The 22,050-nt window shown below is 37.7% G+C and overlaps 3 protein-coding genes across 3 annotated transcripts; 2 read left to right on the plus strand and 1 right to left on the minus strand.

Moving 5' to 3' along the window:
- LOC113764697 (probable voltage-gated potassium channel subunit beta) lies at nt 1-4,722 on the plus strand. Its single transcript, XM_027308665.1, has 4 exons — nt 1-719; nt 1,326-1,472; nt 3,134-3,298; nt 4,308-4,722. The coding sequence occupies exons 1-4, from the start codon at nt 156-158 to the stop codon at nt 4,419-4,421; spliced, it is 990 nt and encodes a 329-aa protein (XP_027164466.1). The 5' UTR covers nt 1-155; the 3' UTR covers nt 4,422-4,722.
- Nucleotides 4,723-6,270: 1,548 nt separating this feature from the next.
- LOC113764645 lies at nt 6,271-14,522 on the plus strand. Its single transcript, XM_027308614.1, has 9 exons — nt 6,271-6,390; nt 6,658-9,577; nt 9,661-9,747; nt 11,155-11,307; nt 11,498-11,658; nt 11,738-11,885; nt 12,139-12,261; nt 12,380-12,467; nt 14,091-14,522. Exons 2-9 carry the CDS (start codon nt 6,983-6,985, stop codon nt 14,276-14,278), a joined length of 3,543 nt encoding a protein of 1,180 aa, XP_027164415.1. The 5' UTR covers nt 6,271-6,390; nt 6,658-6,982; the 3' UTR covers nt 14,279-14,522.
- Nucleotides 14,523-19,423: 4,901 nt separating this feature from the next.
- Nucleotides 19,424-21,223, minus strand: LOC113765908 (9-cis-epoxycarotenoid dioxygenase NCED6, chloroplastic). The gene has a single exon (XM_027310150.1). It carries the CDS (start codon nt 21,221-21,223, stop codon nt 19,424-19,426), a length of 1,800 nt encoding a protein of 599 aa, XP_027165951.1.
- Nucleotides 21,224-22,050: the final 827 nt, after the last annotated feature.

Consider the following 22,050-nt stretch of genomic DNA (forward strand, 5'->3'; position numbering starts at 1 on the left):
ATTCCATTCCAACCCCGACAGTACTCTTACAGCCTCAGGCACACTCAAGGCCCAGCCATTTCCACCTCCTCCTCCGTACTCCTTATCTCACGCGCAACGCACGCAGTAGAAAAACCCACAGAAAAGCCCAGAAAAATCCTTCCAAGATATCCAAGATGCAGTACAAAAACTTGGGTAGATCGGGGTTGAAAGTCTCCCAGCTTTCTTTCGGGGCCTGGGTAACCTTCGGGAATCAATTGGACGTGAAAGAAGCCAAGAGTCTGCTCCAATGCTGCAGGGATCACGGGGTGAATTTCTTCGACAACGCCGAGGTTTACGCCAACGGCCGGGCGGAGGAAATCATGGGACAGGCGATTCGGGAGCTGGGATGGAAGAGAAGCGACGTCGTAATCTCCACCAAGATTTTCTGGGGCGGGTCTGGTCCGAATGATAAAGGGTTGTCGAGGAAACACGTAATTGAAGGGACCAAAGCTTCGTTGAAGAGATTGGATATGGACTATGTTGACGTCATCTACTGCCACAGGCCCGACGTCAGCACCCCGATTGAGGAGACTGTGAGGGCTATGAACTATGTGATCGATAAGGGGTGGGCTTATTATTGGGGGACCAGTGAATGGTCTGCTCAGCAGATCACCGAAGCTTGGTCTGTTGCTCTGAGGTTGGATCTTGTGGGTCCCATTGTTGAACAGCCTGAGTATAATCTGCTCTCCAGGCACAAGGTTTGTGAAGTTTATTCATGGAATAAAGTTTGTGTTTTTACTTGGGATTTCTGTTTTGAAAAATTAAAGTTATATGGTTTCTTGAGATAGTATGTTGTTGTTTAGTTATGAGTTAATGCTGGTGTTTATATTCATAGATTGAATTTGAAATATCATTTCTTGAGATTGATATGCTTCTTGGGGATTTATAGGCACCATTTGTGGAGTTGATGGCATTATTGATCGATTGGATTTTTTATTTTATGGTAGTCTTCTATTTGTTTGTTCGGGAAATGTCCTTGGAACTCATCAAAACCAGTTATTTTATAGAAGCTGGACCATTTGGTCGTTGAAATCCATATCGTTTTAGTTTCATGGTCCTTGTTAGGAAGCTAATTATGGACGTCTAGTAGATTGCTGGAAGGGATTGTTAAAGGCCGGATCTAAGTTTAGCTTTCTATCATCGTCTACTGTAATACCATTCTTGTGATAATGGAGACTGTTTTGCTTAGATTTTTACCAGTTACTTGTAGAGACAATGGTTATTTCACCTATCTGTTTGTTTCATTGTTGTTCCCTGTGATAATCAAAATTTTCACGTGTCTGATTTGCTATGATATGCTGCAGGTAGAGTCGGAGTATCTCCCTCTCTATAGTAACTATGGTATTGGTCTTACCACATGGAGTCCACTTGCGTCTGGTGTTCTGAGCGGAAAGTATTCATTGGGTTCTCCTCCTCCATCTGACACTCGGTTTGCACTGGATAATTACAAGGTAAAATGGTCACGGAGTTGGTACACAGGCTACTGTAAATCTTTAATACAAATTCCACAAAATTCATCTGCGTCCTAGTCTAGCCATAGTTGCTCTACTCAGCCTCCTCTGAGAATTTCAGTTGTGGTGTCAGTCAGCATACAATCTGCCGACAACTGGCTTGAGTGATTTAGCCTAGAGGCTTCTCTTTGGGGTTTTGTTCTTTATTTTTTTTGGGGGGGGGGGGGGGTTGATGGGGCTCAGAGTTGTGGTTTTATCCAGCATACAATCTACTGAATACTGATGACAGGCCTTGAGTGCTTCAGCCTAAAGGCTTCTCTTTGCTTTTTTTTTTTGGTTTTTTTTGGGGGGGGGGGGGTGGGTAGGTGTTGGAGACATGGCACTTATAAGTAAATCTGGTGAAAACTACTACTTTGGACATAATCATCTTGTTGCAGGACCTCTACTTGTCAGCACTGAGTCTATGTTAATCATCAGTTTGCGAAATTAAGTTTATGACTAGGAAGCCACTATGATTGTGGAGTAGTACTACGAGACTTAAAGCTGCTGATTTGGTGTGAAAACAGTGACTACTTGGAGGGATTGGGATAGTTGTCTGTTCTAGATATGGACTTGACGGACAGGAAAAAGTGCAGGAAATTAGAATAATTGAGGGGAGATATCTTAAGCCGCATTGGTGATATAAGACAGCTATACATTTTATTTTATGTGACAACTATTCTTAGAGACCAAGATTTAATCAATCTACAAGTGTATTGCTGCTCAAGATAAGTAATTATATGGCTGCTTTTAGAACAGTGTTGGTCAATGACATCATAAAGCTACTAAATAAATAATTACTGCAGCAGCCCATCTGCAACTCCTATGGACAAATAACTTACTACTTTAAGCACCAACATACTTCAAACAACATAATAAATTAAGTTAAAATCCTGCTGAATGACGAGATTTTCTTTTGAAATCTGGTTTTTCTGTCTCCTCATTTCATATTTTATTTGCGTCACTTTTTTGTTTTTTGGGTAAAGTTTCTGATTTTCTTGAATTTACTGTATGCCTCTCATGGTAATTTCAACATCATACTGCTTGGCAATTGTTACATTGATTTTCTATACCTTCTGAATCTGCATAGCTTGTAGTTCAATTTTTTGCCCTTCTTTGAACGACATTTAGAATTTGTCAGAGAGGAAGTACTAGAAAATTTGCTTTCTTTCTCCCTTGATAAGGAGATTGGTTATAGTTCGTAGTCTGTTTAACTGTTTTGACTGATATTGATGTCATCGAGAAGTTCATTCCAAAAATTTTTTCAAATCAATGAATGGCATTGTGTGAAATTTGTGGGATATGCTCATCCTCTTTGTTCGCAAACTGTCACTGCTTTTTCGTTAAATTGATGCATGCTTGGATGATATTAGAGTAGCTCTTTTAACTGTTGTGATTAAAATATTTTGATACTTGTTCTGAATAGGGGCTGAGGGTAGTTGGGGTGTTTATATACTTGGTTAATTCTATTTTTGCTGAAGCTTTGTGGCTGCATCTCTCGCTTGACATACATCTTTGTACAGTTTTAGTTCTATCTTGGTACATTGTGCCTGTTTGGCTATTAATATTACCCTTTGGTCCCTGTCCTATCAATAAACTAATGTTTAATGCATGCTTTGTAGAATCTTGCAAGCAGATCATTGGTAGAAGACGTCTTGAGGAAGGTTGATGGACTGAAACCCATTGCTAAGGAGTTGGATGTTTCTTTGCCTCAACTTGCAATTGCTTGGTGTGCTGCAAATCCTAATGTCTCATCGGTTATTACTGGTGCGACCAAAGAATCTCAGGTCAGTTTGATTTAAGGTGGCTTATTCCTCTGCTTCCTATTCTAGGAAAGTTGTGCCTTGCTGATTTCTTACGTTTCTTTTAAATTTTTTATCTGCTTGAAAGTTTTTGGCTTTTCAGAGATATGCAAGCCTCTAAGTTGTATGCTGTTTAGACTTCTTTCATAAGAATGGATTAATTCTTTGACTAATTCCATGTGCTTTTCCATAGAGTTGATTAATTTGTATGCTATCGTATTAGAATTTTACCACTTATCTTCTCCCTGCCAATCTTAGTAATGATCTTAATAAAGCTAGAATAAGTAAATGAACTTGGTTTACATTATATCTTATATTGGAAAGAAGCTTCAAAAATATTAAAATGAAGCACAATAAAATAATAAAAGCCAGGACAGAAATTAGCTGGAATTTTTGGATTCACACAGTCATTTATGATGTGTTAGTCTTTGTTTCATCTGATCTGCTCAATGCAGATATGGATAATCTTTTTGAGACTGCTATCATGGGAGATGATTTATTTGTTTTCTTCTCCTACTGGAAGTGGTTCTTTGCAAGCAACAAGTGTTATGTTGATTAATGTATATGTTGCAGAATCAAGTCTTGCATGTCCTGCCAAATCAAAAAATTTTGAGAATTTACTCTGCTCCTTTGTTTTTTTGTGCGCGCGTGCGTCTCTGTCTTTGCTTTTCACAGTTGAATTTGCCTTTCTGCTTTATAGTGGCAATCGTGATTCTACTTATCATATCAAATTTGATGCCTCTGCCCATTGATGCAAGGTTCTGATTTAGCAAAATGCCTGTCACAGACTACTGCTATTTAGATCTTGTATATTTAATAGTAACCAAGTTTTTTAATGTATCAATAGCATTTTTTGGCCAAATATATACGGTACTCTGGTTTGACAACATCCTACTATTTTGAAGCTGTTCGCCAAATAATTATGCTTTTCTTACTGGATATTTAATCAATATTGCATATTCACTGCTTGAAAACAAAAACTTCTGAATTTCAGATTAAAGAGAACATGAAAGCTATAGATGTCATTCCAAAGCTGACACCCCTTGTGATGGAGAAGATCGAGGCTGTAGTTCAGACTAAACCAAAGCGGCCAGATTCATACCGGTAGACGGGGTAGAGGATCGAAGGGTGTGGATTCTGTGCACAATCATTGATTCTTGAGCCAACTTTCTTCCATGCTTGATGATGTTATTCGGAGGAAAGCTCTTGCAGTAGTCAAATATGGGCTCTATTTCATGTGCTGTAATTTTACATGATACGTAGTGTTTTTATGATATTTGCTATCTATAAGGATTTCCTTTTCTCGTACTTGAGAAAAAATCGAAAATAATGGAAACACACTCAGCAGACGTGCGCAATGTTGTCTTTGGGTTTTGGACTTGATTTGTTTGATATTTCTGTTGCTGAGATACACTGCTTTTTCCCCACCCCGTTTGCGTATATGCGTGCCTGTTTATTTGGCACAAGGGGCCTCAATTCCTTTGATTGCTTAGGTACACAAATCTGCGACAGTACAGGTTCTTGAAGTCCCAAGAAACCTATACAAAACGTGTCAATTCCTATGAGAGTTAAATGAACCCAATGCAGTTTTCTGTAGAATATATCATCTTTGAAGCATATTCATTGGGTAGCATATTCAGTAGGTTCATTGGGTGGCATATTCAGTTTGGCCATCCGTGACTAGGAAAAGAAGAGCAGGAAACAGAAGAGTTTAAGTAGGACTTTTTGTTGGTCGAGGAGGGATGTTTTGCCTTGGGCGTTACTTTAAACTGTAATAAGTCCTCGCTTTGACCTGCTAAAATACGATTTGGAAGGCCAGTAAGAATGTGGGCAGATTACAAAGGAGATGAAGGCCCAAAAATGATTTCTTGTGAGTATAAAGGTCCTAGGTTCAATTTTGATATGTGCAGTAGGAAATAAGGAAACACAGCCATAGACCATCATTTCTTGCGATAAAGGAGAAATTTTTTTTTTCTTCGACGAAAACTTCAAACCTTGCAAGAGAAAGGGAAGAAAAGAGAGGATTTGGGAGTTTTTTCATAGCCACTTGACTGTTGACAGAAAGTGAAAATCTTAGTTAATGAAACAGGAAGGATGGATATTCGTATTGAGGGAAATGTGAAATGTGATTACTCTCCGCTTTTAATTGAATATATAATAAATTAAGTATTGAACGATGAAAATATTTTCAACTTAAGTTAAATTTAACTTACATGCCACATCCATTACAAAAAGATACCACCATTTTGTACAAATGGCGTCTTCTTGTATAAGAATATCGTAGTAATTTTTTATGGCATATTTTATTTTTCACCTAAGATGAACAATAGCTCCCACGATTCCTTCAAATTATGCAAGACTTTTGCCTTAAACATGCAAATATTTTCTAGAAAAAGAAAACCTTGATGAGAAATGGAGTGCGTAAAGATTCGAGTTAACTAAATTTGGATGGGATCGGCTCCGATCATCACCACATGTCAAATTATGCTTTCGAAACTTAAGTTTACAAGAGTTTTTACGTATTTTTCACCAACGCAACTCTTACATCGATAATAAAATTCAAAGACAGGATCTTACTAACATGGCTCTCACACCGACGGCAAAATTCCAACATACAACTTTTTGTGAAGAAGTAATTGTGTTTATCAATCGAGGCATCTAGTGCTGGCAAGTGCGCAAAGATTCAAGACTAACATAGTAGTACATGGTACTAGGAATGTTGAAAAATTAGTTAAACAGTTAAAAGGACCCCACCACACGCTGGGATGTTGCCGCGTTAACGTAAGTGCTAACCGATAATAACACAGTGCTCTCACACTCCTTCCCCTCTTTGAAAACGCCGAGACCCATGCAACGCCCTTCCCCCACCTTTCTCTGTCTCTTTCTCTCTCTCTCTCTCCTCTTCTCTTCTCTTCTCTTCTCTTCCCTACCTCAAAAAAATTAAATAAAATCAAAACGCCATTTCTTCAATTTTTGTTCCTTTCTTGGAACCCTTTAACCTTAATTTCGCCGTCATCATCCCAAATGTCACCCTGAAATTATCATAAAATTTTGATCACAACACAAATTACAAACAGGTATGTCATTGTTCAATGAACTTGCTAGAAATAATTTGGTTTTATTCATTTTATTCTAATTTTATCAAGAAACCTTGAAATTCATGATCATTTCTTACGTATTGATGAAAACAAGAATTGTAATTGTGTACAGGGAAAAGAATAGTATGCATTCAGTTTGGGATCATTGATCATAAAATGTGTTAGCGTTTTTTCAGCTTATGCCTTTATTAAATAATGCCCTCATGATTGATTGCTTCCGTTTTCGTTTTCTTGCTCTTTTGGTAGGTTGATACAGTTGAATTCCTGATTTGAGTGGACAGCAACAGGAATTTTTGAAGGGAAGTTTGTCAATCTGAGAAAATAAAGGATAACTGTACATCGATTTAGTCTGGCTTATTGGTGTAGTTTGGGCCAATTAGAGGAGTTTCTGGATGCATATGCTAAGCATTTGTGGGTAGCTGGGAGAGGGAGCAAGTTGCAGAATCTTCCGGATTTAGTTTGTGCATACTTGAGGTTTAGAAAGAGTTGATTCCCAAGATTTTGTGAAGATCTTGACGGGGGGTTTTTGTGTTTGTATAGGTTTTAAGGATCTTGGGTTGCTTCTGGAATCATGAGGGGTGAAACTCCTGTTACTTCGGGCCAGCTGTTCAATGTTCAGCCAATTAATGTTGTTCCAAGTGATGAAAACTGTAGACATAATAGTGGACTTAATGTTTCTTTGCAGACGGGTGAGGAATTTTCTGAAGAATTCCTTAGGGAACGTCTTACACCTAGAAGACCAGTAATAATTGATTCATTTCAGCAACAGCAGAATAGAACGGGCATAAATATTGCTCAGAGTCGCCCTCTTGTGTATGAGGATCTTACTGGCCTTCTTGGCCTACAGAGAAAAGACTCTGAAAGTGGTACAGAGCTATCTGAGTTTTCTCCTCAGGGAGGAGGATATGCATTAGATGCTGAGAACCGGGAAAGCTTTGGTGGTGCAAACAGATATCGTATGGAGTATACTACCACCAATGGACAGCAACAAGGAAGATTCTCTGATGGAAGTAATATCGATAGAACTCTTTCTGGTCTATCTATATATCCTTCAGATTCCCCAAATGCATACCAGCCTCACAACTCTGGCTTGGGATACACAGATGGTTCTTTTCCTGGAAAGATGAAGTTTCTCTGCAGCTTTGGAGGAAGAATTTTGCCAAGGCCAAAAGATGGGAAGCTTAGATATGTCGGCGGGGAGACGAGAATTATGTCAATTAGGAAAAATTTAACTTACAGCGAACTTGTCAGGAAGACAGCTGCAATCTGTAATCAACCTCACACAATAAAATATCAGCTCCCAGGAGAGGACCTTGATGCACTTATATCTGTCTCTTCTGATGAAGATCTCCATCATATGATAGAGGAATATCATGATTTGGAAAGAACTTCTCAGAGGTTGCGGATATTCCTTATTTCTTCGAATGATCCTGAAAGCCCATGTTCTTTTGAAGCAAGGACTGGACCACAGGGTGATGCTGACTACCAATATGTTGTTGCAGTTAATGGCATGCTGGACCCAAGTCCTCGGAGGAGCTCTAGCAGGGAGAGTCTAGGAAGCCAGATGGGGAATGCCTTGGATAGTAGTCCTGTTCAAAGAGACTCTCCGATTTCCTTTCATCCTTTGGAGGTACCAGATGGGGGCAGTTCCTTGAATAGAATGAGTAATCCAAGCTCCAAAGTTCAGGTTTTTAATACCCCACAGTACCCTTCTAAGTCAATTCTTTCTTCTTCTGTGTCTCCGGTGCCTGTTCAAATCAATGATCCTAGGAGTTGCTACACAAAGTTGTATGAGGATATGACACGGTCTAATGCTTATGAATTTAACAGTCCAAATGCTGCCGAGCAACCATCATATGACAAGTATCAATATTTCAACAACACAAGCTACTATCATCATCAACCACCAGAAGCAGTCCAATTGAGAAATTACTTTCACCCTGTCAGCCACTGTATGGACTCCAACCAGATTCCTGAACTGGATCCCCATATTCATACCACTGGTAAGAGTGTTGTGGCTTCACCATCTTGTGGTCAACTTCAAATGGACAAAGAAAGGCATATGGTAAATGAGATTGCAATGCAGTCTGAAAATTTATCTTTCCCTCAAGACACAGCTGGTGTGTTTCCTGGTATTGGTACTTCATTTAAAACTCACAACAGAATGGTTCATGCAGTATCTCAACCACAGTTGCGACAAAAAGAGGAAGTTAAAGTCACAGTTGAAGAAAGGAACCCATTCCCATCAAATTATGTAGTAGAAAAATCACCTTCATATGGTGATTCGTCACAAAAATGGCTGGTTCAACAACTGGAGAGCTCAGAGAAATACCAAAATGCTAGGGATGAGAATCTGTCAACACCAGATTTGAACAAGGAATTCATGTGGACAGAGAATGAAGGCACAACTTTTAACCAAGATAGGACACATAATATGTTTACTGATAGAAATACATCTAATTCTACTCTGGTAGAAGATAACATTAATCTTCATGAAATTGTAAGACCTGTTGATCAAATGCTCATTGACTGTCCCTTGCCAGTAGAGCCGGAAGGCAACACAAGCAGAAACTCCACATCGCATTCATTGACATCTGAGAACTCACAACCACAAGGTCATCAATCAGGACCTAATGAATCTGAGTTTCTCATCAGAAGCCAAAAAGAGAGTGAGACTAGGGCTAAAGCATTTAGCAGGGATGCCATTAACAACTCTTGTGGACTAAAATCATCTACACATCAGGGAATGGACAGACCAGTGGATGAATCCTGCCTGCACTTGAACTTGAATTATCCTCTTAGTAATGATCTTTCATTTCCTAATCCAGCTGATAGTGCTAAACAAGTTGGGTTGGATACCGTCCACAAGGAATCTGTGCATGATCCTGAATTTGAAACGGTGAAAGGTCCTCATAAGAGTGTGAAAAAGGAGAGTCTGAAGGAAGATTCTTCAGAGACATCCTGTTTTCCAGATCAGATGTCTGTCTCTCATCCTTCAACTGATCAGCATGATGGTATTCGACCAGAATCAACTGTTGTTGTAGAGGATGTAACTGATAGCATTCCGCCAGATATTCCGTCCTCCCTGGTGGTTATCCCACTAGTGCAAGATGAGCCAAGTGATGGGACAGAGACTGAATCTGTTGCCATAGAGTCTGACCACGAGGTGTTATTTTTTTCTCTTTTGCCCTTACTGAATCATTATTTACTCATATTCTGAAATCTGACAAATCAATGTGCAATCTGTAGGAAGGGAATGTTGATCATGATGGTAATATTGACCCCCTTGGTGATGCTGCTTTGATTGAAATTGAAGCTGGAATCTATGGCTTACAGGTTTAAAATATTTAGTTACTTCTGAGTTACAAGTGAAAGTGTTCTAAGGGTACTTAGAAGTGCCGTCTCTTCTTGTCTATGCATTTCCTGAATTGCCATAATTTCTTGAGCTTAGAGAAAGAAATGTCCCTCATTCACATAAATTATGATACTACATATGGATGAAACTTGGTGCAAAGTTGTGGTTCATATATTGTTACCTTGCTGGAGTTCATAAGTCCGGCGGAAAATCTGGCCTTTTTACTCGCTAGATAAGGCTAATTATGTCCAGAGTTACAGCAATAATCTGCAATGGGTTTGGCCATCTGATATATTAACTACTAATGTAAATCTCTTAGTGTTGATATCATACTTGATGAAGTCAGTGTTACATTTGCCAGGAAAAAAGCTATCTGTTTATCATTTTGTGCATGATATACCATCTTATATTCTTAGTTTTCAAACTTAGTAAGACCAAAAATGAAATATTAGATCCCGAAAGATGGTTTGTTCAGATTTTTGAGTTTGAAAAATCTATACAGATAATGAAATATGTTGAACCTAAGCATCAAATGTAACTCTGTATTAGTTAATTGTCAAAAGCTTTTTCATAGAAACTCTTATACACTGAGTTGTCATAAAATGTTGAAACTTAAAGTCAAAATAAGCCAGAGGTCAGTAAAGAAGTTGCCGAGCAGGGCTGTCACAATTTTCCTGTCTTCTGATTGTCCCATGATAACCAAGCTAATAAACCATTTGGTTTATGCAAAAAATATGAGATATTGCAAAGAAACGGGGATTAAGAGAGAGAAAGAGAAGGCAGGGCTTCATAACTTCACAGTGAACTGGATTCAATCAAGAAAACTATTAATTAGCGAGCATGTCATTGGCATCATACCTTGATGGTGACTCATGTTCCATTGCCTCAATATATAATTGTTTTTACCTCTAATGTTCCTACTCCAGAAGTTCATCATAATTATAACATTATATTAGGATCCTCATTTAGTAGGGCTGCTGTAGGAATATGATTGTGAAAACTTTCAATGATCAGGATCTAACATAGGCATGCAAACTATCTTAGATGCTGTTTTAGCTTTTCCTTTGCCATGTATGCTCACATTCTTGGATTGTTGCTTGAAGAACTTTGGACATTTGGATAAATCATGCTGTAGAGAGACTAGATTGTAGTATTGCTTTCTAAACATTTGAGATGTATACTGTGAAGACTAGAAAATATGAATTTTTTGTCTGTACTAACTAGATAAAATGGTTGAATTACTATTTTTCTTTTATAATTATATTTCTTGTAAAAGAACAAAATGAATGGCTGAGATAATATTTGAATGCTCATAATGAGCTTTTTCTCTTCACATTTAGTGATAATTTTATTTGACTTTGATCAATTTGTTCATAAACTATTCGCAGATAATAAAATATGCTGATCTTGAAGAACTGCAAGAGTTAGGATCTGGTACATTTGGAACTGTTTACCATGGAAAGTGGAGGGGAACAGATGTTGCTATCAAGAGAATTAAAAAGAGCTGTTTTGCTGGGAGAAATTCAGAGCAAGAGCGATTGGTGGGTTCTTTTCTCTCTACTATGATGAAGAAATAATCTCTCCCGCATACAATTTTACACCTGAAGTAATTTGAAGTTATTAAATTTCCTTCAAAAGAGAAAAGGAAATGAAGTATCCATTTTAGGTTGATGATATTTCATGCTCGATGTAACTTCAAGATATAAAACAGGACCTTTTCTATGCTTGCAGACTAAAGAGTTTTGGAAAGAGGCTCAGATCCTCTCTAAGCTACACCATCCCAATATTGTGGCATTCTATGGGGTCGTTCCTGATGGACCTGGGGGAACATTGGCAACTGTAACTGAATATATGGTTGATGGGTCGTTAAAACATGCACTCTTAAGGAAGGGGTAATTCAAGTTCTTTCTTTATCCATTCAATGAAGATCGAAGAAAAAACTGATTCCTGAACTTGGTACTTTGTTTTCAGAGCACTTGATCGGCGTAAAAAGCTTATGATTGCACTTGATACTGCTTTTGGCATGGAGTATCTGCATTTGAAGAATATAGTTCATTTTGATTTAAAATGTGACAACTTGCTAGTTAACTTGGGAGATCCTCAAAGGCCAGTGTGCAAGGTACTTATGCTAATGAACTCAATGCGGAACCAAGTAATCCAGAAAATTGGTTTAAATTTCAATTGGATACATCCATTTGTGTTTGTTTTGAAATTCACTTGTAAGTCTTAATGACTCAAGTATTAGGCCTTCTTTAGTAAACTGAAAGGTCCTTGTTCAAGATGCTTTATTCAGTCAGACATGATTCCAACATGGTTTTATTCAATGAATTGATTGGTACCTCAAATATGAAAATGATTGCCATCGTTTTCAGGTTGGTGATTTTGGACTGTCAAGAATTAAGCGAAATACACTTGTTTCGGGTGGTGTGCGAGGAACACTTCCCTGGATGGCTCCAGAGCTATTGCATGGAAGTAGTAATCGAGTTTCTGAAAAAGTTAGTTCTCTATTCCCAGAGTTTCTGATTTTGGAGAGCAAATAATCAGGAAGACTGGAATACAAACCTTACACATTGTCCATTCAGTCTCATATTCACCTTCTATGGGTTTTGACAGGTCGATGTATTCTCATTTGGCATCACAATGTGGGAGATCCAAACAGGAGAGGAGCCCTATGCCAACTTGCACTGTGGCGCCATCATAGGTAAGATTTGTGGTTACTTTGGCAATGGATCTATAAAAGAAATATCTTCTTCCTGATATATGCCCCATAATATTTGTTTTGGAACTTTAATACTTGGAGTAACAATTAAGCTTGGATAAAAATTCACCATATGTTTAATCAACTTTGAGATTTAATGCTTCCTATGATTATATTAAGCGGTAGGCTCTTATGAAGAAATGCCATTTCATCATAATTATTACATAAATAACTATGCTCGGAACTGCCACCACAGAGCTGCAACTTGGTTTTGCAAAAGCATCTAAGGATCTCCTCATGTATGCTATGTGCTTGATTGAGTCTTAACTTCTTTTATTGAAGCTAGTTTAGAACTAGAGTACAGGAATTCTGTATTAAAATTTCTTTGTTCATCTGTTGTCTGGAGAAAGAGCAAAAGCAGAAGAAGAAACAACTAAGAAAAGGCACCTCAGCTGTGAAATTCTGCATTTCATTGGGACACCATTATATGCATATTTGAAGACAGTTAAGACGTTCCTTAGTAGCTTCTGTACAAGAAACAAATGAGGGCAACTAGGTTCTCCAACTAAACTCTTCAAAAAAATTGGAAAGTTAAACTTACTTTTCACTCTTGGCTACTGGTTATATGTTTCTGATGCATTGTCAGAAAGCGGATAGAACTTGAAAGAGAAACTAAAATGCAACTCAGATGGTTCATGTGCAGCTACCTGAATGGAATCAATTTGAAGGTTGATATTGAAGTTCGTAACATGTACAGTATCTCATCAATCAACATAGGCCTTGCTTTTTTATTTTCCTTTTATTTCAACAAAATCAAATGCTGTGGGGTATTAGCTCCTGTAATTTCTTAAAATGATTCATCTAATGCAGTTATGAGTTAAGTCTCCTAATCTGGCTTGCAGAAGTTCTTGTTGAGGTTTACTTTAAAAGTTTGTATTTTGACCAGCTTATACGATTTTTCAATTTTTTTAATATTTATTATTATTAGTACTTTTTTGGTATATAACCAAGAGATTTTTCAATGCTTGTTGGATAAAGGATTTGGGGTTATTTACCCAAATATTTTGGAAATCATAAAAACATTATTGGGCTTAATAGCTGTTCTAAGATATATAAGTCTGACTTCTAAGCAGTGATGGGAAGAAGGAAATCTGTGGACAATAAAGTTGAGTTTCTTATATTTCGGGAACAAACAATATTTGTGTAATTTCTGATAAAAAAAAAAGGTTGCATTTGGATAAGTAACCCTTGAGTTTTATGAAGTAATTCTTAATAGGCAAGAATAATGGTTTTACCATATTTAGAAACATTCAGTAGAGTGATACTGTATGTTCTATAGACGACTAAAGTTATAAGATTCCATTGAGGTGGTAAGTGTTAATTGATAATATATTATTTTCTGTTTAATAATCAGCTGGTGCTTAAGGGAGAATTTGTTCAATCACATTGACTGCCTCATTGCATCATCAAGTGTATGATCAGTGATGAGCAGTCCTGTTCTGATTTCTGCACTTAGCAGCTTGGTCCTAAACATAATGTTCTGCTGTTCATTTTCTGTTTATTATCCCTCAAAATGCAGTATATCATAATTTAGTTTAAGGTTTGTTTTCTTGACTCTTTTTTTAGGTGGGATTGTAAATAACACTCTCAGGCCTAGCATCCCTGAACGTTGTGATCCTGAGTGGAGAAAGTTGATGGAAGAATGCTGGTCACCAGATCCAGCTGCAAGGCCATCATTCACACAAATAACAAACAGGCTGCGTATCATGTCAAAGGCACTGCAGCCAACGAGACAGATTCGAGCTAGAAGATAAAACTTAAATCTTATGTAAGTCAAAAAGACAGATTTTGTAAGAAGAACAAAATATACATACAAACACACAGAGAGAGAGAGAGTAGAGAACCCCATTCTAGCCTGCTGTAGTCTTTTGTACAGTACGGAAATTTAGTTAATGGAGAAACCGACTAAAATTAAAATTCATGTTCTCAACTGTGCATTCATGTGTTTACTTTCTAACATTTGTGTTGCTAATTCAGTGTGAGAATAATATATTTTGACACCTGATTTTATTTTGCTTTTCTAATTCTCATTCTCCATCTCTTGATGGGATGGTGAAGTTTTTAGTTTCCTGTCAAAAAGTTATAGGGAAAGTTTTGGTATACCATCTTCCACTGACATTTTCCTTGCCAAACATACTGGATGTAACAATGTGCTTTGAGACTTATAGCCTTCTATAGTAACAGTAATGAATCCTCTAAATCTTGAATTTTACATTTGCCATGTGAAAAATGTATGGTTTATATTCCTGCTCTATACCAAGTTCCTTGCCACTTAACAAGAAATGTGAATATGAAGTCGCACAGTTGATCATGCAGCGACAACTTATACAACAGCATTAATATGAACATGGCTTTCTTATTCCTATACATGAAGTACTTTTAGTGTCTAGTACTGTAATAGGTCAAAAGAGTACAGATAATTTCAGTATTTTCTCTTAACCTTTATTATAGAGAATGCAGATAGAAATTATAAGAATGCAGAGAGAAATAGGTTAGACAAGTCTTCTGGTGCTGCAGTTCTTCGGCAGCAAGAGCATTGGCATCATGCTCGTCTAGGACATGGGAGGTAAAAAGTTCTTTACAGCTAATTGATTTTGACATATATGTTAGTATAAAGATTCTTTTTTATCAGCTTATGGACACCTTTAATGGTTAACATTTTATTTGAAACATATTTGCTACCGTACAAATTTATCGCAGTTTATGGATTTTACATAAAGCTTACTGTATTGCCATTTTGTCGCACCTAAAAACAAAGAACGGAAAGCTAATGGAAAGGACTTTTGGGTTGAGTTTATCTTCATTTAGAATATTGTAATTAATTTTAGCTACTTCCTTGATGACGCTTAAGTTTGAAATACCAGCTGGAATATGGCATATATAAGAGATCTTCCCCTGAAAAAACAATAATAAGTAGGATTCAGGCATCTGTTCATTTCTCGGTAAATAACAGTATGATGTAACATGTCATATATTATGGAGTAAACTTTGTTTTGCAAGGTGGCAAAAGGAGAATATGCAATGTTCTTCTTTGTAGAAATATCTCCATAAGACATTTAGGGACCAAAAGATGACATACTCAATGATTTGCAAAAAATGGCCAGCATACTATTAGGTGACAGTTAAAGCAAGTTATTCACTCCTGTGTAGCTCTTTTGGGAATGTTAGCTGGTAATCAAGTGCAATGTGGCCTTTTCAGAGAATAGGTGATTGATATTCCTGTTTCTGTGACCTAAAACGCATATTGCTTTTGAATGTCTCCTGATTCATGTGCTGCTCCAAGATGTTAATGCGCTTGCATCCACTTATGGTTTAATCCTTAATTACCATCTGGGAGATACAGTCTGCTTCACCATTAATGACTTGACAGACCTGGTATGCTGTTAACTATATCAGCTGGTACACTTCCCTAGCTGGGTAAACATTATATTTTGGTGATCATGTTGTTTTACTGGTGTATCTAGCTTCTGTTTCCATGAAAGAAGGAATTTGTAAATAGGTAAGATATCTCTAGAATTTCTATCTTCTGGTACAAATTCTTCTTTTCCAATGTGTATCCGTCATATTGATGTTTTTACATACAGTGCATAGTGGAATAAGGGAATAGGGATGATCAAGATCACACTGTAGTTCTAAGGGGAGGAACAAAGACCCTTAACCATGCCATTTCTGACTCTCTAAGCTGCTGATAGTTTAGTACTTTCATTTGACTTCTTCATAACAATTACTTCAAACCACCAAAATTTATCATGATAAATATTCCTCTGAAGTAAAGCTGTTTGACATCTATGTTTTATAAACTTCACCCATAAATTGGTATCTTTGGAACTCATGGGGAAGTAGCCTCCCACCCTTTGATGTTTCAGTTCTGATTCTTTGTTTCATCTTCTGGCACAAGATTACACTTGAGTAAAGATATCGGAGCAAAATTGAGTAGGTTAGCAGAAAGAGATTTTCTTTGTGGTGGAAAGTTTCTTAATTTCTTCACTTTTCTGCATTTGATTGTTAGGTCATTTGTTCTGGATGGTTGTTCTCTCGTTGTTCTCTTGCAATTCACATGGGGCTGGTCCACCTCCCACCCCACCCCAGCATCCTGCATAAAGTGTCCCATATCTTCCTGAAAACTGAATAGCAACTCACTATATTTGTTTCTTATTTGTCAGTGCAAGGGACCTATCATATCATATCAACCTCCAAATTGACTAAAACTCATTTCCTTGAACACTCCTGTACACTAAAATGGCTTCAACTGTTTAGTGAACTTGTGCCTGGTTGGATGTTTATTACCAAAATGTTACATCATTGCTTTGCCATATTCCTCTAGGATGGTGTTCATTATTCTTTTCTTAATCAACACCAATAAATGTAATATAATAACCTTTAAGAAAATGTTTAAATACTGCATCCCTTTAATCAACTTCAGATTAATTTTTGTTAATTCGACCATATCCCAGCAGTAACAGGAAAAAAGAAACCATATCTAGTCTATCTAGTCTTATAGCACATCACTAAGTAGATTGATTAGACATTGACACTTTACGGCTAGAGGTCAACTTAAACAAAGTCATCTCTCTAATTGCCTTGGACATGTAGGCCAATTTGAAACTAAAAAGATCTAGGGAAAGAGGAAAGATGATGATAGTTATCACTAAGTTCTAGTCTGAAACACAAATAAGGAAGGAATCCCACTTAAATCAAATTTCTTCTCCAACCCAAACAAAAGAAAATTGGAATATTCATATCTTTTCTCTTTCTTAGCACTAAATCAAGAAAAAGGTGAGATTTGGTTCATGTTTTCTGCTATGGTCGTACACTCCTAAGTTGTTGCGGCAACCCTCCTGCTGCTCTGAACTTGGCTATTCTGCTAATGTAGCAAAACATGAGGTGACAAAATGCATAACTTAATGCATAAAAATTGCAGTTATTATGCTGTTCTTTTGGCAAAATTTAAGACCTTGGGTATCTAGCAACAGGGAATCGAACTCTAGCATTGTTGCAACATTGTCTTAGTGCCTTCCAAAAGGGAATATAATGCAAGTCTGATGAGTGATCACATTTTTTTAAGCACCATAGAATTGGATGTGACTACAAGATTGGACCATAAATTTGTTACACGTGTTACATGGAACAGTTACAAGAACTACAGGATTGGACATTAGCACAAGATCAGATGATAGTGATTGGACATTTTATTCCTTCCAAAGAAAAAAAAAAGGATTGGACATTTTATCTCTCAAGTATCTAGCAATGGAGAATCTAACTTTTGCATCACAGTAAAATTGTCATTGATCCTTCTAATGGAATATACTACACGACAATAGTTACTCGTGCTTCTGTTGTTCCCTCCTGGTGTCAAATATTGTTTCATCCAATGGAAATGTGAAAACTGGGTGCAACGACATAAAGTTGCCTATCTGATATGATCTAGAGTACTCCTTTGTTTCCAAAGAGTACCATAAAATTATCCCAACTTTTCTGTCCTACTTCTTCTTTTCCTCCTCACCACTTGAATTGTTTCTTTCTTTCTTTTTTTTTTTTTTGTTTTTTTTGTTTTTGCACCCCATTCGATCACCTTAATGAAATATATTTCTCACTTGATGAATATCAATGCTCAGAAAGCTTAGCCTAGACCTGTAAAGCATGATAAATACATGATCAAACAGACCAGAAGCAGATGTTTTGCTGTCTGACCATGTGATGTCGTATGTTCAATTGACCAACTAGATGCACTATGTGTTTGAAATAGTTGGTTCAACTTCAAGAAAATAATCATGAAGGAACCAATTTTAAAAAATCCATCCATTTAGCACTAAACACGTATACTTATGGCTTTAATTGCATGACATAAAAAGCAGTTTAAGATGCTATTTTGTGCTGAAGCACTATCATTATATCCCTGCATTATGGGATGAAAAGCTTTGACTTGTAGCAAAGTATTCTTTTGAGCTTGCCTTTCCTTCCTACCGACAATGTGGAAATGTAAAGGTCATTATCTCTAAAAAGATCAATGTCCATGAAAAGACCCTCCCAAGCTACACACCAACCTCTCTATCTTTTTAAGCCACCAAGAGAAAGAGAAACAGAAAAAGATGCAAAGATTGGTTATTCTCATCCAACGTTGCAGCACTGAGAGTACTTTCAGTGCTGGATACCAAATAAATGGTATTGGTAACCGTATGTACAATATAGGTGGGATTTGTTTGGAGCTAAAAATTGTAGTTGCATGCTCAAGCAAATTTACTTTTGCCATGCATGGGACTTAATTGGGAAAGGACTAACATAGATTAACTCAAATGATCCTATCATAGCCCTTTGTATTCCTTATTTTATGCAATTACCACCATAGGTCATTTGATGCAGTCTAATCTCAATGTTAATAATACTCCTATCTGCCATCCCCCTCTTAATCTTTACTTCTAGTAAGTGACATAAAGTTACACGGGTTGATCGAGGCAAAGCAATAACAGTTGCTTTTACTGGTCCAAATCTTATAACCGACTTTGTATAGGAAATAGGAACAAGAATCTCTGGCTTTTTCATGTTTTACTCACTGCTAAAACACTATTTGTTTTTTTTAAGTGAGAGATTTTAAATCTAAAACCTTCTTTCGGTTTCTTTTTCATGCTTTACTCACTACTAATATACTATTCTTTCGGTTTCTTTCGATTTCTTTTTCATGCTTTACTCGCTACTAATATACTGTTTTTTTTAAGTGGGAGGTCTTATATCCAAAACGTTCTATCAGTTATCAATTCACTAATCGACCAAAAACAGCCAATCAATTCACTAATCGACCAAAAACAGCCAATCCAAACGGAATGTTTGTTAGAGAAACATCTATATATATATTAGTGATCCAAAGATAAGCATCTACATTGTGTACAACTAAAAAGTTATTATCAACAAGATTTTTGCTTGGTTAAATCTTCTGAAGTAACAAATGTGCCATGAAAACCATATGGCACCCGGGAGGGCAATTTGACTAATGCTACTTGCTTCATAGTTGAAGCTTTAACCACTACTAATTCAGACATTCCATTTTTTTCATCTCTAACAAAACTCACAAGGTATCCATCATCTTCCTCCTTTTCTGTCTCCCCAGGTACGAAATATGGCTCGCCACCAAATCTTTCATCTCCATACATAAATTTTGTAACATTCCCCGTGACCAAATCAACCTTTGCGATCCCACTACATTTAGGCCATGGCTCAGCTATAGCCAAATAGGCAAATTGCGTTTTATTGCCAAGTTTCTTCTTGTTCACCTGTCCAGCCTCTAGGTTCAACCCGGACACAATGACTTTTCGGGTTGATTCACCCGTGGTTAAATCTAATCGGATCTCGGATAATTCGGAGCGGAATTCCTCGTCACTTTCGCTACTAAAAATTGAGTCAGGTGGTGTCATGCAAGATCCAATTACTGCAATGACCTTATCACCACTCTCACTGATTTCCTCCCATGCATTCCATAGATGGAAGCAAAAACAATTTGGGACTTCAATCCATTGGATTCTTGATTCATCAAAGTCATCCTTCGCCAATACTCCAAAACGGGAAATCTTTTCCGGGTCATGGACCACGGGTGACCCGCCCCGCAACAACTGGGATAGCTTGAATACCACTTGGTGATCCGGGATGATCACGTGATTTTCCGTGATGGCAAAGTCATGCATCATGGTAGGCTGTTTGAGGGAGATCGAAATGTCACGTGACTTGTGGCCCCACTTGTCGAATTTGAAGGCTCTAAGGTGAGGCCTTCTGACAACGTTGTAGCTCAGGGTGAAGAGCTCTCCTGTGGTGGGGTCCAGTTTTGGATGGGCAATCACGGGAACATCAAGCTCCCCGTCAAAATCGAACCGTCCGACCGTTTCGAGATCACCATCTTCGGTAATGCGGACGCTGTAGGGAAGATCATCCTCCGACATGGCTAAGAGCCGCCCGTTGAAGTAAGCTAAGCCAGCGTTGGCTAGTCCCATACCCAGTGTAGCATCCACCAAGCCCAGTCCGGCTCGAGCCGACAGGAATGCAAGACGAGCCAAGCCCAAGTAGCCATGCAGCTCCCCAATTGGCTTGGGAAAAATCGGTTTTCCTAACGCGGCTTCTTGGACCAACCGGTTCGTCCGAGTGAACCGGCATGCATAGCTAGCACTATTCGTCTCCGGCTGCAACTTCACCGCATGAATCATGCCGTCGCCGTCGAAGAGGTGGTGACCGCTGATCGGAGAGAATAAAGGGTTGGCTCCATTTCTTAGGTAGACTCCTTCTAGGCAAGAAGGAATCCGACCGACCACCTCGAGGCCGTGCCTAACCGGGCACTCCTGAACCGGTGAGAAATTTCCTTCTAGCTGAACCGCCGGGTCGACTTTCCGGTTCAGCTTGTGATTCTTTTCCCATTTGGTTATGACTGAATTTTCGAGCATGTCCAGCGCTCCAGCGGCAAATTTTTGGAATGGGTTCAGTTTAGGAGGGCCATCTAGTGGCGGTGGAAAAGTTATGGGCGGTGGCTGCAGCGGCGGTGAAAGAAGCGGAGGCGGTGGTGGAGGAGGTGATTTTAACCTCATAGGAAGCGTTTTCTCGGATGGATTGATAAGAATTTTGCATGAAACTGTTGCTTGGACAGGATGTACAGATTTTTGTGGGCTAACAGGTTTAGAGGGTACTGGTGGTGAAAGGTGGTGGTGGTGGTGGTAAGCTTGCATGCTTAGTAATTGGGAATTTTAATGTCGGAAAAGAGTTAGAAAGTATAAATGTGAGAATTAAGAGGAGAACAGCGCCTAAGAGTTTGACTAGCACAAAAGATCACTGAGATCGATCCCTTGTGAAGTTATATATATATATATATATATAGAGGCCGAAAAGTGCATGCAAGTCCAGGTGGAAGGAAGAACAGGACACGCGTAATTTGTAACGTATGCAACAAAAAAGAAAATGTTGATTTTCTTAGAAGGAAACAAACAAATGAATAATCTTGCCTAAAAGAAAATTGAATAATCTCAAAGGTAATAACATGTGATGATATAAGCAGAATATATTTTTCAAGGTTGATCATCTAGGAATTATCGACGGCACGACTTCCTTGAAATGGCAGTAAATCCTAGCATTTGAGACCTGCCCATTAGATATACCAAAAAATTAAAAATGAAAAATGTCGATTGATTTTCAAAACTTCCATTTTATCAAAGCTAAATCTACAAATATGGCTTTGTGAATTTTATAAAGGACTAACTCCACTTTGCACTTCCAAATTTGGGCTAACTCCATTTTGTGCTTTCAAACTTGTACCACTTTTTCATTTTACATCGTAAATTTAAATTATAAACACTTTGCATCCTAAATTCTCGATTCTAGACACTTTGTACTATGAACTTTTAAATTTATCTCACTCATATCTAATCAATGACAACATAGCGAAATTAATGAGATAAAGGATGGTGTCAATTATTTTGTTCTACCTACAATATCTTGATTCCTTTTGACACATATTTTCATTGATTTGTATGATTTTCATCATTAATATTGTTACCAA

The sequence above is a fragment of the Coffea eugenioides genome, chromosome 3 (assembly GCF_003713205.1).
Source record: "Coffea eugenioides isolate CCC68of chromosome 3, Ceug_1.0, whole genome shotgun sequence".
NCBI lineage: Eukaryota > Viridiplantae > Streptophyta > Magnoliopsida > Gentianales > Rubiaceae > Coffea > Coffea eugenioides.

Coding starts and splice junctions, on each gene's coding strand:
- LOC113764697 (XM_027308665.1), top strand. CDS start 156: ATGCAGTACAAAAACTTGGGTAGATCGGGGTTGAAAGTCTCCCAGCTT. Junction 720..1,325: donor ATCTGCTCTCCAGGCACAAG/GTTTGTGAAGTT, acceptor GATATGCTGCAG/GTAGAGTCGGAGTATCTCCC. Junction 3,299..4,307: donor GTGCGACCAAAGAATCTCAG/GTCAGTTTGATT, acceptor TCTGAATTTCAG/ATTAAAGAGAACATGAAAGC.
- LOC113764645 (XM_027308614.1), top strand. CDS start 6,983: ATGAGGGGTGAAACTCCTGTTACTTCGGGCCAGCTGTTCAATGTTCAG. Junction 9,578..9,660: donor CCATAGAGTCTGACCACGAG/GTGTTATTTTTT, acceptor TGCAATCTGTAG/GAAGGGAATGTTGATCATGA. Junction 11,308..11,497: donor ATTCAGAGCAAGAGCGATTG/GTGGGTTCTTTT, acceptor CTATGCTTGCAG/ACTAAAGAGTTTTGGAAAGA.
- LOC113765908 (XM_027310150.1), bottom strand. CDS start 21,223: ATGCAAGCTTACCACCACCACCACCACCTTTCACCACCAGTACCCTCT.